At 52.8% G+C, this 13263-nt stretch overlaps 2 protein-coding genes across 2 annotated transcripts; one reads left to right on the forward strand and one right to left on the reverse strand.

The window, feature by feature from the left end:
• Nucleotides 1–3412: 3412 nt before the first annotated feature.
• On the forward strand, nucleotides 3413–5415 carry PG994_009041 (uncharacterized protein; the record flags this gene model as incomplete). Its single annotated transcript, XM_066860450.1, has 2 exons — nucleotides 3413–4418; nucleotides 4523–5415. The coding sequence occupies 2 exons, from the start codon at nucleotides 3413–3415 to the stop codon at nucleotides 5413–5415; spliced, it is 1899 nt and encodes a 632-aa protein (XP_066714039.1).
• An 869-nt stretch (nucleotides 5416–6284) lies between these two features.
• Nucleotides 6285–7420, reverse strand: PG994_009042 (uncharacterized protein; the record flags this gene model as incomplete). The annotated part of the gene is made up of 2 exons (XM_066860451.1): nucleotides 6285–6566; nucleotides 6620–7420. 2 exons carry the CDS (start codon nucleotides 7418–7420, stop codon nucleotides 6285–6287), a joined length of 1083 nt encoding a protein of 360 aa, XP_066714040.1.
• Between the last annotated feature and the right edge of the window lie 5843 nt (nucleotides 7421–13263).

Raw genomic sequence — 13263 nt, forward strand, 5'->3', positions numbered from 1 at the left:
GAGGACACAATGGCACTGTCAAGAGCGGATGGCGATGCAGCGTCCCGATCTGTGTTCAGGCTGTGGCAACGGTTTGTCTGTACGACCTGGCTAACGATAGTGAAGGAAAATCTAGCGGGTTTGAGGTGACAACCAGGAAATCCCCTCTGAACGCGCCAAAGTCAAAACGAATGAAATGGTGGTTATTAATTTATAGTGACACCTTTGGGAGTGAGTAGGAAAGAGAGGGAGAACCGGGCCCGATTCGGATCTGGAGATGGATGGACGACTTTGAGGTCAGGTCAGAAGCAGGTCAGGCCTGGAAGGGGGCTTGGGGGCTTGGGGTTGTCACCTTGTCACTCGGCACCGTCCCAATTCGAGTGGAATGGTCGTCCAAACAAGCGGAACATGCGTCTTGTAACTTGTTAGGGGACGCAAGCTCGGCTGCTACCTCACTGGCTGCTTGATGCAAAATCCGCCAATCTTGTAAATAGTGGCGCTCGTAGTGCCCGTATTAGAATGCGCTAGGCAGTAAGCTGGGCGATCTAGACTGCTAGCAGCTAGGGCGCTCCATGCGGTTAAAACAGGGCATTCTGACAGGGACAGGTCAGCAGCAGTAGGGTGGTATCTAGCATCTTGCAATAATTCCATTCAATGCAAGGGAATCTTGAGGCGTTCTGCTATGGACGAGCACGCAAATCAAAGAGGCAGTCGGGATACGGAGTACGCAATACACAGCTGGTGCTCTATTACATCACTGTCCCGGAGAGATCTGGATTGACGACGGGAGGGGCAGTTCGGCTGGGACAGTGGCAGGTGTGGGAACAATAACAACAACAACGACGAACAATGCGGGAGAAACAAGTTCTAAATTAAGCAGGCAAGTATTCCAGCAGATGCTACGGGGTCCGCATCAATCTACCAAAACCAATTGGTCTGCCAACCACTGGTTGCTACTAGCTCGTCTGAAATATCCACGCCATCTGGCCTCCGCTATCCATTTCTAGGCAAGCGTGACAAGCTTGGCGCAGCTGGCGCAGCAGCTGGGACCTGAGGGTCAACGTCCAAGTCCAGCTATTGATGGATGGATAAGTAATCTTGATGGATCATTCATTGAAGGGTGTCACGTCAAGTGAATTGCTGTGTCAATCGTAGTCGATATTGTGCAGTTGTTGCAGCAAATCATGGCAGTGGGGAAGACGTCGGATTGCTCATGACATGGGTACACTAAATACGAGCAACGTGCAGGTGACCGACCCCGTGCCCCGGTCGCCTTGCATAACAGTGTGGAATTGCTTATCGCCCCGGGCGGCAGGCAGGTAGTCTAGGGTGGATAGGGGTCCAGATTACTAAAGAACAATAAGGTACAATGAACTGAAGCTTTCGAGTACTTAATAATAATATTCAGTTATAATTTCAAATCAAAATAAACCGAGATAATACATAATATAATCAATTCATTCGAGAACAAAATGATATAGCATATGTATTATATGGTGTGCATCTCCGTATGATTACCAAAAACTGTCGAGGCTGGCAGGTGGCACAGGATGAGGAACTTCGATACTAAGCATTCTTTGCCAAGGAATCATCCAGATCTGCGCCATATAGTTGATCCACAGCTGATTTCTTGTTGCCTACCCCGTTACTCCGTACTTACCCCGACATCGACGATACCATCCACCCAAGATGGTTTTTCCCTTGGTAACTTGAACTTGGTAAAGAGTGCCACCAAGTCGCAAATGTCGACTCCGAGGTAGGCTACCCGCACTTTGCACAGGCTAGGATAAGCAGCCAGTTCCAGTTCCAGAGTATTTCTTTGGGGATGAATTGATGCTCTTATCTTGAAACTTCCCACGGGTCATTCTTCGGGTTAAATACGGATGAACAACTCAGCATCTGCATCGCGCTTCTGAATATTCGAGGGTATTGCGTCAGTTGCGCGCCTTCGTCGCAAAGTTCCACCAAAGCAGTAAGAATCCATTCATCGACGTGTTGGTTTCCCTCGGTGGGTCACCTGGTCGCGACACAGAATCAAACTCGCTCTCCAGAAGATGGATGTCCCAGCATACCCACTATGTCTGTACCCGCCTCTCCAGGGACACAGGCAGAAATGCACCGCAGAGGGCGCTGCCGCATTTGAAGAAGCCTCTTCCATGGCATCTTTTGAGCCTGGACTTGCCGGGACATGGTGGACCAAACCATTTTCTGGGGTCGGGCGAGCTCTCAAGATGTCGATCGCCACAGCTTCCATGGCAGCGATCGCATAGGGGTAGTAACAGCGATGTTCGTCGTTGATACGCTGTGCCTGTGTTCACCTCTCAGTCAGGGCCATAACTCCGGACACTTGAGTATCACCAGGTCCCCTCGGCCGCTCCACGATCGAGCCGGATTCCGTGTGGCCGCGCGTGCTCGAGTCCCATGGTTGAGCCCATTCGAGCATAACGCCATCGTGGGAGGAGGAGAAGAAGGAGAAGAAGAAGCAGCATGTATCCAACCACAGGCCGCGTCTTTTCAAGCCTTGAGGAATAATAGACTGTTCCTGTGACTAGTGTCAAAACGCTCTCAGTCAGCACTCGCAGGAAGTCAGAGTTCAACGACATCATCGGCACATTATGAAAAGTCAAGACCGACCAAAGAACAAGGTGAAAAACATAATCTTGTTCGCAACTCTATAGTAAAGTTTCGATCCTTATTCACCTCGCAGTCGGAAAACACAGATTCGCGTATCACTCCGACTCGAGTCGAGCCAAGCCATAAAATTTACTAGAGCAACAATGATTCCACTTTGATATATGTGGTCGGCATCAGCGGCAGCGAAATCGCGGCGATGGTGTTCCAGAATGCCCTCTAGACCAGGACAAGTCTAACGCCAGGTCGGGCTGACAATCTCTAACACGGGAAACTCAAAAACAGCAGCACACGCTCTCCATGCGTGGAAGTTGAGAGAGTTACTCGGGCCCTTCCACTAGCGTGGTCATGCCTCAGAGCTATTTACATTTTCCCCCGTTTGATCTAAGATATCGCTCGAGAGTATTGCGGGAGGAAAGTAAAGCGGTCCCTGCCCCAAACCATGATGACAGGGTGAACAGGGCCAGAGGAGAGAGAGTTGCCGGACGGAGAGCTGGAAACAACGTTAATGGTCATAAACAAGAACCTTGAGAGGGCAGGCCTTTGATGATAATAATGCTAGCGAGCCTCCCTCTCCCTACGCAATGCTTCTATTCTTCTATGCTATTTCTTTCTATCTCGTTCAATCTCACTAATTGTAATCTCTTCTCATTCAGCGTCATGGCACTGAACTAATCATCGTCAGCACGACCAGGAGGCGTCGTTCGCCGACGCCCTAGATCCTAACAGCCTTCTGCAACGGACTCGGGGAGCCACGTACGTACGTAAAAGAAATACAGACAGGCCGCAGCCAAAAGCAACCATGGCCATACAAGCGGACTTAGGACCGCCCGTATTACCACCTCTGCCTCTACAGCCACCATTTAAGCCGCCGTCATTTGCCAGTCGTACCCATCACAGCACCGACCTCAACAACAATAATCGTAATAACATTAGCAGCTTATCGCAATCACAGCGACACCAACAACAACAACAGCAAATTCCAGAGCAGAATCACCGTAATAATCACCATCGCCAACATGTTTATCAACAGCGACGTCCGGTTGTCTACAGCCCATACCCATCCATTGTGTCCTACGGTCATCAACGTCCCACGGCAGCAACAACACGACAGGACAATTTCCCTAGTATACCAACACCATCCACGCCTCCTGGAACGGGAGGATATACGACCTTGGTAAACACATCTCCTAGGAAAGACGCACCATTACCGCGCACACCGGTCTCAACAACGCCAACCAAGACCTCGCGGTGCCCGAACCCGCAGTCACCTCGAACTGTTGTGACCCCTACCACTCCTCCCACAGCCGCTGCGCAGCAGTCGGAAACACCACGGCCGCCCCCACCGGCGCATCGCAGGATCCGGTATCATCAGCACCACACAAGCCACGCCTCGGCCCGCAGTGAGCTGACATCGCTATCGTCGGGCCCGCTCAACAACAGCCTGCTGCAGATGACTGCCCAGACGCCGGTGCTGACATGGCCGCAAAAGTGCGTGCTGGCCATGTCCAAGGCGCGGTACCTGGCCTCGGAGCCCAGCATCGCGAGCCAGGTCTTCCGCTCCTACTATGAGGACCGCGACGACGCCGACAAGTGGATGGGGGAGGAAGAGGAGGAGGCGGCGGCCGTAAACGGCCTCCCGTCTCCGCCACCCGAGCAGGACGACTACCACTTCGACTTCCATTATCACCATAACGAGAACACAGCCGGCACCTCAACATCAGCAGACTACGACCAACAACAGCAGCACCAATACCGTGAGATAGGCGTCGGAAATGCTGACGCCGGAGAAGTAAGCAGTCTGAGTAGTGAGGATGGCCTACCCCAGACCACCAACGACGCTGCTGCCGGCGAAATATCCTCCTTTTCGTCCTCAGACAACCCCTCCCCCAAACCTCTCACAATCCTCAAGAAGAACGCGAGGACCACAGGCCAACGCCAGCAGCAGCAACAAAGGAAACCGACCACCCCAGACCCCCTCCCACCAGCGCCCTCGTCTCCCACCTAACCGTCGGCGCCGCCGTCTTCCGCATCGACGTGCGGAGCCAGCGACCCACCATCCTGTTGCTGAAGAAGCGCTCCGCCGCCGCCGCCGCCGCCGCAACCACGATCGGCCCCGCGTCTGGCCTGCCCTCGCCGTACCAACAGCACCACCCGCAACACAGCTACAACCCCCCCTTCCTGGACCAGCTACTCCGCCACCTCCCTCCCGCCGAACGCAACAACAACCAGAACGACGAAAACGAAAACGACAACGACGACAAGACAACGACGAGATCGACGGCGCGACCGCCGCTCGCGGTCTGGGAGCTGCCCAGCGGCCGCGTCGACGACGGAGACTACTGCATCTCGGACGCGATCGCCCGTTGCGTCAAGCGCCAGACCGCCCTCAACGTCGTCCGCATCTCGAGCATGCTGCGCGAGTCCACCACGGCGGCCGCCGGCAACGAAGCCCACCGCCTCGATCGCCAGAACGTCGACTACGACCCTCTCCGAGCCTTGCCCCGAGGCGCCGCGTTCGCTTCGGCGGGAGGAGGTTCGGCCCCTGGCAACACCGGGGCCAGCGTGCGCTTCATGGACGAGGAAGGGTGGCCGGATCTCACGTTGGCGCCAAAGGAGAAGTTGCAGTTGCAATTGAACTGGACTGTCCTGGTAGCCAATGCTGAAGATGTTGTCCTCCAAGGGGTCGAACATGAGGAGTTCGTGTGGGCCAACTGGAATGTGCTCGATATGCTGAATCTAACGAGCGCTACACGAGAGGTGGCCAAAGAAGCACTGGAATGGGCAGGGAGGTGTTCATTTTAGAACGGGCACGCTTGCCAGTAATGCGAAACGATCATCGATCAAGTCCAAAGCACCTAGATAAGTGCTCTTTAGTCTAGTAGATTAATAATTTCAACCAGTCGGTATTCAATTACGTGTAGAATACCAGTGATAATACCCATGCCCACACTAATTGTAAATAACAAATAAAGATCAAGTGCCAAAGTGTTACGCTAATATCGTCGAATACGCACGTATAGATACTGGTGGCTATGTGTTGAATAATTATCTAGTTGCACATCATGACACGCGCGTACCAGTCGTTGATTGGGTTTGCTGGTTATTCCAGATGTGTACACTGTAGATCAACTAATATAAGAAGCCAGTTGACGCTGTTACACCGCTGTCTACACCTAAGTTGCTTCCATCTGGAGCTTCCTTTGCCGTTTCATGAAAAGAAAAGCTCAATGTCCCTCCCTATCCATCCCGCGGGGGATTCGTAATTCGTCATGAAAGGAAAGCAGTCCCATAATTGCTCCACCGAAAAGGCAGCGTATGCCATTAAGCCCGTGAAGGCGATGCGTATTTTTTGTTTTGGTGCTCATATTCCTACACAGCCGTTGACACGACTAAACTAACGACTGGAACCAGATGCGTTGGGGGGTATGAGGGGAAGATAAGAGAAGAGAAGAGAAATATGAAATAGTTTCTTAAGACCGCCGACATAAGTCAAGTTGCTTCGGGTGTTCGACGAGGTACTGAATCGATTATTGGCCTGCCTCACTGAAACTGCTGTTCTGCGACGTTTGGTCCGAGAAAGAGCTGGACGAAACGCCAGAACGTGTGGACTTCCGGCGTCCTCGTGGCGCCAAGGTCGGCGGAGCTGGTGAAGTAGCACCCGGGACAGGATCCTAACGTGCCTTCGGGGTTTGGAACAGCTCGGGGAAGTGCTCTTTCGCATATTGTTCGCACGCCTTTGCTGGCTTGCCGACTTTCTGACCAATGCTCTTCCACTTGTTGTTCTCATACTCCTTGATCGCGGTAAGAAGTGCATGGCTCTGCCAACCTTCATTAGCATGTTCGGCCCGACTCTTGGTTGGCTGACAACGAACCTCGTCTTCGGCAAACTCAGCGTAGTGCATGTCCTTGTACCAGTGCTTCTTAACACTGCCTTCTGTTCTGGTCGGGAAAGTCTGGCGGGTGTTAGATTTTACGAATTTCCAGATTATATATCTGAGCAACTGACCTTGGCGATTTCAGCCCAGCTGGCTCCCTGATCCCTCATCTGTTTCAGACGCTGCTCTTCAGCCGGGGTCCAAGGCGTATTTGTTCGGCTCTTCTTTGCCGGAGGCGGCACGGGAGTGGAATTGGCCTCCTCAGCTGCAGCGGCCGATGCGGCTGCAGCAGCGGCCGCAGCTGCAGTGGAGGCAGGAGTGGCCTGCGGAGGAGCAACAGCTGGAAGGGCGACCGGGGCAGCAGTCGTCGCAACCGCAGCTGGGGCAGAAGCAGGAACCGTAGCAGGCGTCTGCGCGGGTGACGGCACAGCCGGGTGCTGTTGTGGCTGAGGGTGCTGAGGCGCCTGCTGCTGCTGTTGCTGCGGCTGTTGCACCTGGTGTGGAGGCTGGTGCTGCTGCAGTTGCGGGTGCAACTGCGAATGCGGCGGCTGAGGAGTATGCTGCTGCGGGTGGTGCTGTTGGGGCGCCGGTCGCTTACGTCCACGCTGCTGGGGGGGCTGAGCGGGCGCCGGTGTGGGTGTGGGTTGCTGTTGCTGGGGAGGAGCGGCGGCTTGAGGTATCGTCATAGGAGGCTGCACGGGCGTCGTGTGGTGCTGCTGCGGCTGTTGCGGATGTTGATGCTGCGGGTGCTGTGGATGCTGGGCATGCTGCACGTGCGAGGGATGCTGTTGGTGTTGCTGGTGCTGAAGCGGCTGAGGGTGCTGCTGAGGATGCTGGCCATGATGGGGCTGTTGGTGTTGCGGATGGTGCTGCTGCTGCGTAGCGGCATTCGCTTGTTGAGCATACCCGGTGAAGTCAGGCCGGCGATTCATATCGGCCTGCTGGTAGGGATGCGACGGACTATACCGAGGACGCATTGTTAGTCAGGGCCCCTCCGACTCCGTCTTCGTGTTGCATGAGACAACGACGGCCGCAGCGCTGGGAATGAAGTCAACATAGCGGCTGCAGATGCTGTCGCTTGTATTGGTGGCGTCGTTGCTCTACTTGAGCAACCTGGACGACATAGGGGTCTGGAACCCCATGTTGCGGCGCGCCTGCCCAAGCAAACAACGAACAAGCGCCGCGGTGATGGTGGTAACGGCACAAAGCACCACACCCAGACGTGTGGTAGCTATATGGGACATAACGCCCAGGGCCAAGCTTCACGCCGATGAAGGGTAGTGACAACGTCCATCGTGTGCGACATCGATGATGAAGGTATACATAAGGTACAACTATCCACCCTGTCTCGAACTCGTCGTGTATACCTTCAAGCCGGGGTACGTGTACGGGAACGATGGTTCTGATTGGGGTATTCGAGGGGAGAGCGGCCACTAGGTTGCCTTCCACCAAGTGGAGTTGAGGAGAGCCAGGAAGATGTCACATAAGAGGTGGAAATGCTTAATAGAATAGAGTAGGATGGGATGGGATGGATAACCAAGGTAAGTGACTTGTACATAGAGAATTGGGTACTTACTGCATGTCATTCGCATTTTGGGCGGAGCCGCCATGGTAAAGGTACTCCGGCACAGGGCCGACCTGCCACTGCTGCATGATCTGTGAAGAGCCTAGCGTGTCAGCTTTGGATGTCAAAGTAGCGGTACCGCTCCAGGTTAATTTTTTTCCATTGAGGCGCGATGCGCAACGAAGGTGCACACGAAGTTGGGCAGGATGGGCGAAAACGAAGCTCTCGGGTACTGGAATAACAGAGGAAATGTGATGTGAAGAGTGAGATGAGATGGCTGATTGCCAAAGACGACTTAACAGCAGTGAGGGAGACTGACGCGGGATGGCTGGGAAACCGAGCCAACTGCCAACTGGCGCGCGCGCGCAGCGTGGTGGCAAAGTACGAATGAATACGAAATGGAGGTGGGAGTTGGTGTGCGAGCGAGCGAGTGTGTGAGTGTGGAAGGAGGGGGGAGGGTGAAAACTTGCGACGCGGCAATAAGATGGGGTGTAAGGAAGAGATCGGTATGTAGCTACCTGGAAGCTTCTAGGTGACTTCTGGGACTGGTACCCAAGTGGGATTTTGCAGCAAACTAGCTGAGGGACGGCGATGATGGTAGCGATGCGCAGTATGACCAAGCTTGACCCGGTATCAACACAATGCGATGCGAACCAAGTTCAAGTCGCGCATACGCGTCGGTGTGCTGCTTGATGCAGCAACGGAAAAAAAAAATTGGCAGGTACGTCTCCAAGGCAGCAAGGTGGGTGCAATATCGAAGGGGAGGGACAGAAAAGAATGAATGGAGCAGAGGAAAAGTACTGGGGGGAGAGTGACTTACGGGCGATGTAGCTTCGACTTGGCCAAACGCGACCCGACCGAGTTGCATGAATCAGCTGTCAATGGGCGACTTGAAACTTGACTGCAGCGACTCTACTCGCAAACTGTTTGCGCGGGACGGATAGGCAGCAATCTGCTGATGTTTTCTCCAGAGTAACAAGCGCGGAAACAAAACAAGACGACGGCAAGGGAGGGAACGAGTCGAAACGCGCTCTGGCTGCTCGCGGGTCGGTCGTGTTGCGTGCTGGCAGAGTTTTGGGCTGCGACTCGAGAGAGAAGTGTGTATGTCAGAAGTATGAACCGCCGACCAGGTACTGAGCGGGTGTAGTGTGTGTGCGGGTTTGTAGATCAACCAAATTCAAAAAATCGAATTGAGCATGTGGAGATGAAATAGGAAGAGTGTGATGTGAGTCTGTCTGCGGTGGCCGATGTACTGATACTCTTGGGCAGTAAGGTACGCGCGCAAAGCTAGAGGACTGCAAGTATCTCTCTGTGCTTCTCCTCTTTCGCACTTCCTGGGTAGTAGGTACTCTCGAGTGGGAAGGGGAAGTCAGGACGAGGGTCAAGGGAAGAGGGAGGGTTATGCAGACGATGTACGATGGAAGTAGAGACGTGGAACCTAGCAAGTAGTCCTTTCCCTGGAAAAGATGGGGTGGGAAGTATTGACCACTACTTTAGGTCTGGGTACGCGACGAGGTCAAGGAAAGAAGGAAAAACGTCGGGTGCGAGTGGAAAAACTGGTCTGGTAGCGCAAGGCTGAGACAGGCAACGAAGGCGTGGGTGGCAGCAGATTACTATCGGAAGCACACCACGAGGAAAATAAAAGTGGTGGTAGGCAAGATGTTTCGTAATGACCCGGCCCGAACTACTCACCTAACCTAGTGTGTATCGCGGGCTTGTGGTTGGATGGACGTTTTCCTGGGTTGGCCAGGTTGGCCAGGGCAGAGTCGGGGTTGTCGGGTGGTGCGTGTGTGACCCGAAGCGGGGAGCCAGCCTATGCTTGGCCGCCTGGCAATCAATTCTACCTGACGCACGTATGTGATTGAATACTTATTTATTGCAGCTAACTCGATGAAAAGACCAGTTGATGTTACCTTAATTTATACGACAGTGAGCCAGTCTACGGCATTTATGATACTTTTACGTTTGGTTGATAAGAAAGAAACCGAGCAGTCCAGTGGAATGAATGTGTCGTGACTGAACCGGCCAGGTTTTTCGGAAGCATGTAGAAGGTATGTAAAGTTGGTGTTGGTTCAGGTAGATAGACAACTTATATGTGAGCAGCACGGCATAGCCGTTGTAACCAGTGTTGGCTTTATTATTAATATCAACGCGTGCAGTCTTGTTGGTTGCAGGTTGGTCCCGATTGCAATTTGGGGGCCATAAGGTCCGATCGAATTGGCGTGATTGAGGTGGCGGAGCGGAGGAGCAGGCGTCTGTCAGAATCAGGAAGCTTCCAACGGACCATTTCAATTCGCGATACGAGGAGTCTTCTGTGTCCAGGCTTGAAATCAAATGAGTGGCCAATTTCTCACGAGAAAGGAGCAGGCGCAAGCTCTGTTCTGCTATATACCTAGCCTACTATTACTATTACTGTGTTCTCTTGTGTTTGGTCGGTTAGTGATTTGATTCATACATAAGGATAAAGGAGCCAGACGGACGGCGGGAAGCCTGTCACTTTCCTTAGTGGTGATTGAATTCAATCTAGTCCAGGCCCACCGCGTTTAGTAGCTTTGTTGCTAAGCAGTGAAACGTCTGAAGGAACATGCCTGTACGTCTGATAGAGGTGTACTTGGTGAGAACCGGGCCTCACCTCACGCCTATTCCAGGCTGTCCAGGGGATGCAGCGACTTGCTGTATACCTATCTATCCGGCAAGCAGAGAGGGGCCCTAGAAATAGTACCATTAACATTTGGGTTGAATATCGTTCTTGTTATAGAATGAAGTCGACCGAGGCTGAATGCGATGCATCGTCTCATTCATAGCTTGGGATGAAACGGGGTACGTCGAGCCAAAGTACATATACTCGATACTGCATGTGTGCGTACAGGACCGTAGCTCGTAGGGTCTTGGCGTTGATCGTGGGCCCCTGAAGCTGTCATGTTACCTACAGACAAGTCTGTACAGTACAGTACATGCTTTGGCTAATGTACTTAGGTTTGGTGAGATGCCAAAAGTGGAAAGAAAGGTTCAGTCACGGATCAGCTGTGTAGGTTACCTAACCATAAGATAGCCTTCGTTACTGTGTGCTTTCATACTGGGTACCCTTTGCTCTAATTGAGAGCCTCTGGCAGCTATGTAAGCTCGCTTCAACTTTCTCCAGTACGTGCGAAACAAAAACCACCTCCAACTGTCAAACGACACGCTCGCTGGGAACGATGCAATTGGCAATGGCTACTGTAAAAGGTGGGCTGACCAACCTGGTCCGTGTGCTCTGTCATCCCTGTCTCGGCTACTTGTGGGAAACACCGGGCTCAAGGTATAAGATCTACGCCATGTAATACTAAACAGCAATTAATGAATAAGAACCAATGGGAGAGGGGTCTTTGTAGGTACTGTACAAGCACAACAACCAAGGTAGCTCTTAGTTCACATTTGCGAAGAAGGAGAAGATTCAAGCAGGATAGAGTAAGTATGTATGTTGATACTGAAGACTTCAGAGCGGGAGAACCAACACACGTTCGTTATCCAGCACTATGCGCCCGCTCTGCACTTACTCGCTAGAAAGCGCCGGAATCGCAGTTGTGTCTCGTGTTGATGGATGCCAATGAAGATGTCATTCGAAAGTGATCTGGGCAGACAGACGGCGAGCGCAGCCTGTGAAGTCATTCCTGTTGAAGTGGTTAACGTATACGTATACACGTATGGCCGCCGTCTTGTCTTGTCGTCTTGCTGTCCACCGGGTTTGGTAAAGTAGGAAACTGGACTGAAACTAGCTGGAATCCTGATCCCCAGTCTGATTGATTCGTCTACTCCGACTCGGTGCAAACGAGGCCATCACGGCCCAGGACTTGATATCATGACAACTTCTGCCCGGCTACGTATGCTAATCAGATTCTACGCCACACCCGCCGCATCCTGACCCCAGTCGGTGCGATACTCTTCGTCCATCGAGTTCGTTATCGAGCACCCATTGCAGGTTCATCAGTAGAATGAGTACTTCTGTACTAGGTATGGGTGCTGTGCTCCCCAACTTCTCCAGAGCCTTTGCCAAGGTCGAGAGCCCTGCTCAGGATGGCCGGAGCACCGCTACATTTCCCCGCATCCATCACAATACTTTGGACTTCGTGTTTCGCAATGTACCTAAGTCGGATAGGTACAGGTGGGATTGCAGCCTCAGCCGCCGGCAGACGTCCTTGTACTTCATGATAGGTAACAGAGGTCTGGCCAGTCGTCCACCCACACCGTCAAAAGGAGTATACCTCAGCTTTCCCAGTCGTGCGGCTAGGAAGTCACTTGACGACGGGAGAGGTCTTTCTCACAACAAATCGATCGGGTTCCCTAGCATACGACGGAGAAGGCGGTATGGTTTGTCGCTGCCGCCGCCGATTACGACAACGACGATTGGTGGCTTCAGAGTGGTAATCCTGGAAGAGGGAGGCGCGGAATAGAGTACAGCTTCATCGCGGCACTGCCAAAGTGTCATTTCAGCGGAAAGCTACTTAGGCGAAAGCGACAGGAAAGCGACTCTTCTTATTCGACAACCGTGCCAGCTTGTTATCATAAGCCGTTGCGACAGTGATACGGACAGATGCAGTCCCACCTCCAATGCAGAAGACTGACACGGCAGGTAGAAGCCGATGCCCAACAGATGCCGTGTCATTGTTTGTCGCTTTGCATACTGTGTTTGGCTCGCTCAGCGCACCGGGACTGCCGTTGGAATTCCTTGAACTGTTACGGGAGCTGCTGCTCACCCTTTTTGGTCGACTCAATTCTCGTGATGCGATCGCTGTGAAGCGTATTTGGCAGCATCAATGTGTCGTGCTACCTTTCGACACGGGTTGAACACACGACCTTGACATACCCAGAAGGTGTCTTGAAATCATTCCATAGTGTCGCAAGTGCAATCTAGCATCAGACACAATTGGTCGATGGCAAAGTCCCTTCACGCAGCTCTATGACTGGGCAGCCAACCGTCGGCCTTACCGCATTTGTCAGTCTGGACTTCCTTTACAGAAGGGATCGATTCTGGGCCAGATTACAGCTATCGCTGGAGCACTAGTAAGTGTTGGAAGTATCAATAAAAGACGCAGCGATACGACTTCTATGTCATCAAAGTCAGAGAGTGCAGTGATAAGATTAAGATTATAGCAATCGTGGGCCAGATGAGCCTTCACGTTTTGGAAGCCTCCGGGTAAACAAGAAGGGAAAGGAGAAGGAACAATAAAGAGT

This window comes from Apiospora phragmitis, assembly GCF_038363925.1.
Source record: "Apiospora phragmitis strain CBS 135458 chromosome Unknown utg000008l:1.0-3514335.0:1.0-3519231.0, whole genome shotgun sequence".
Taxonomy (NCBI): domain Eukaryota; kingdom Fungi; phylum Ascomycota; class Sordariomycetes; order Amphisphaeriales; family Apiosporaceae; genus Apiospora; species Apiospora phragmitis.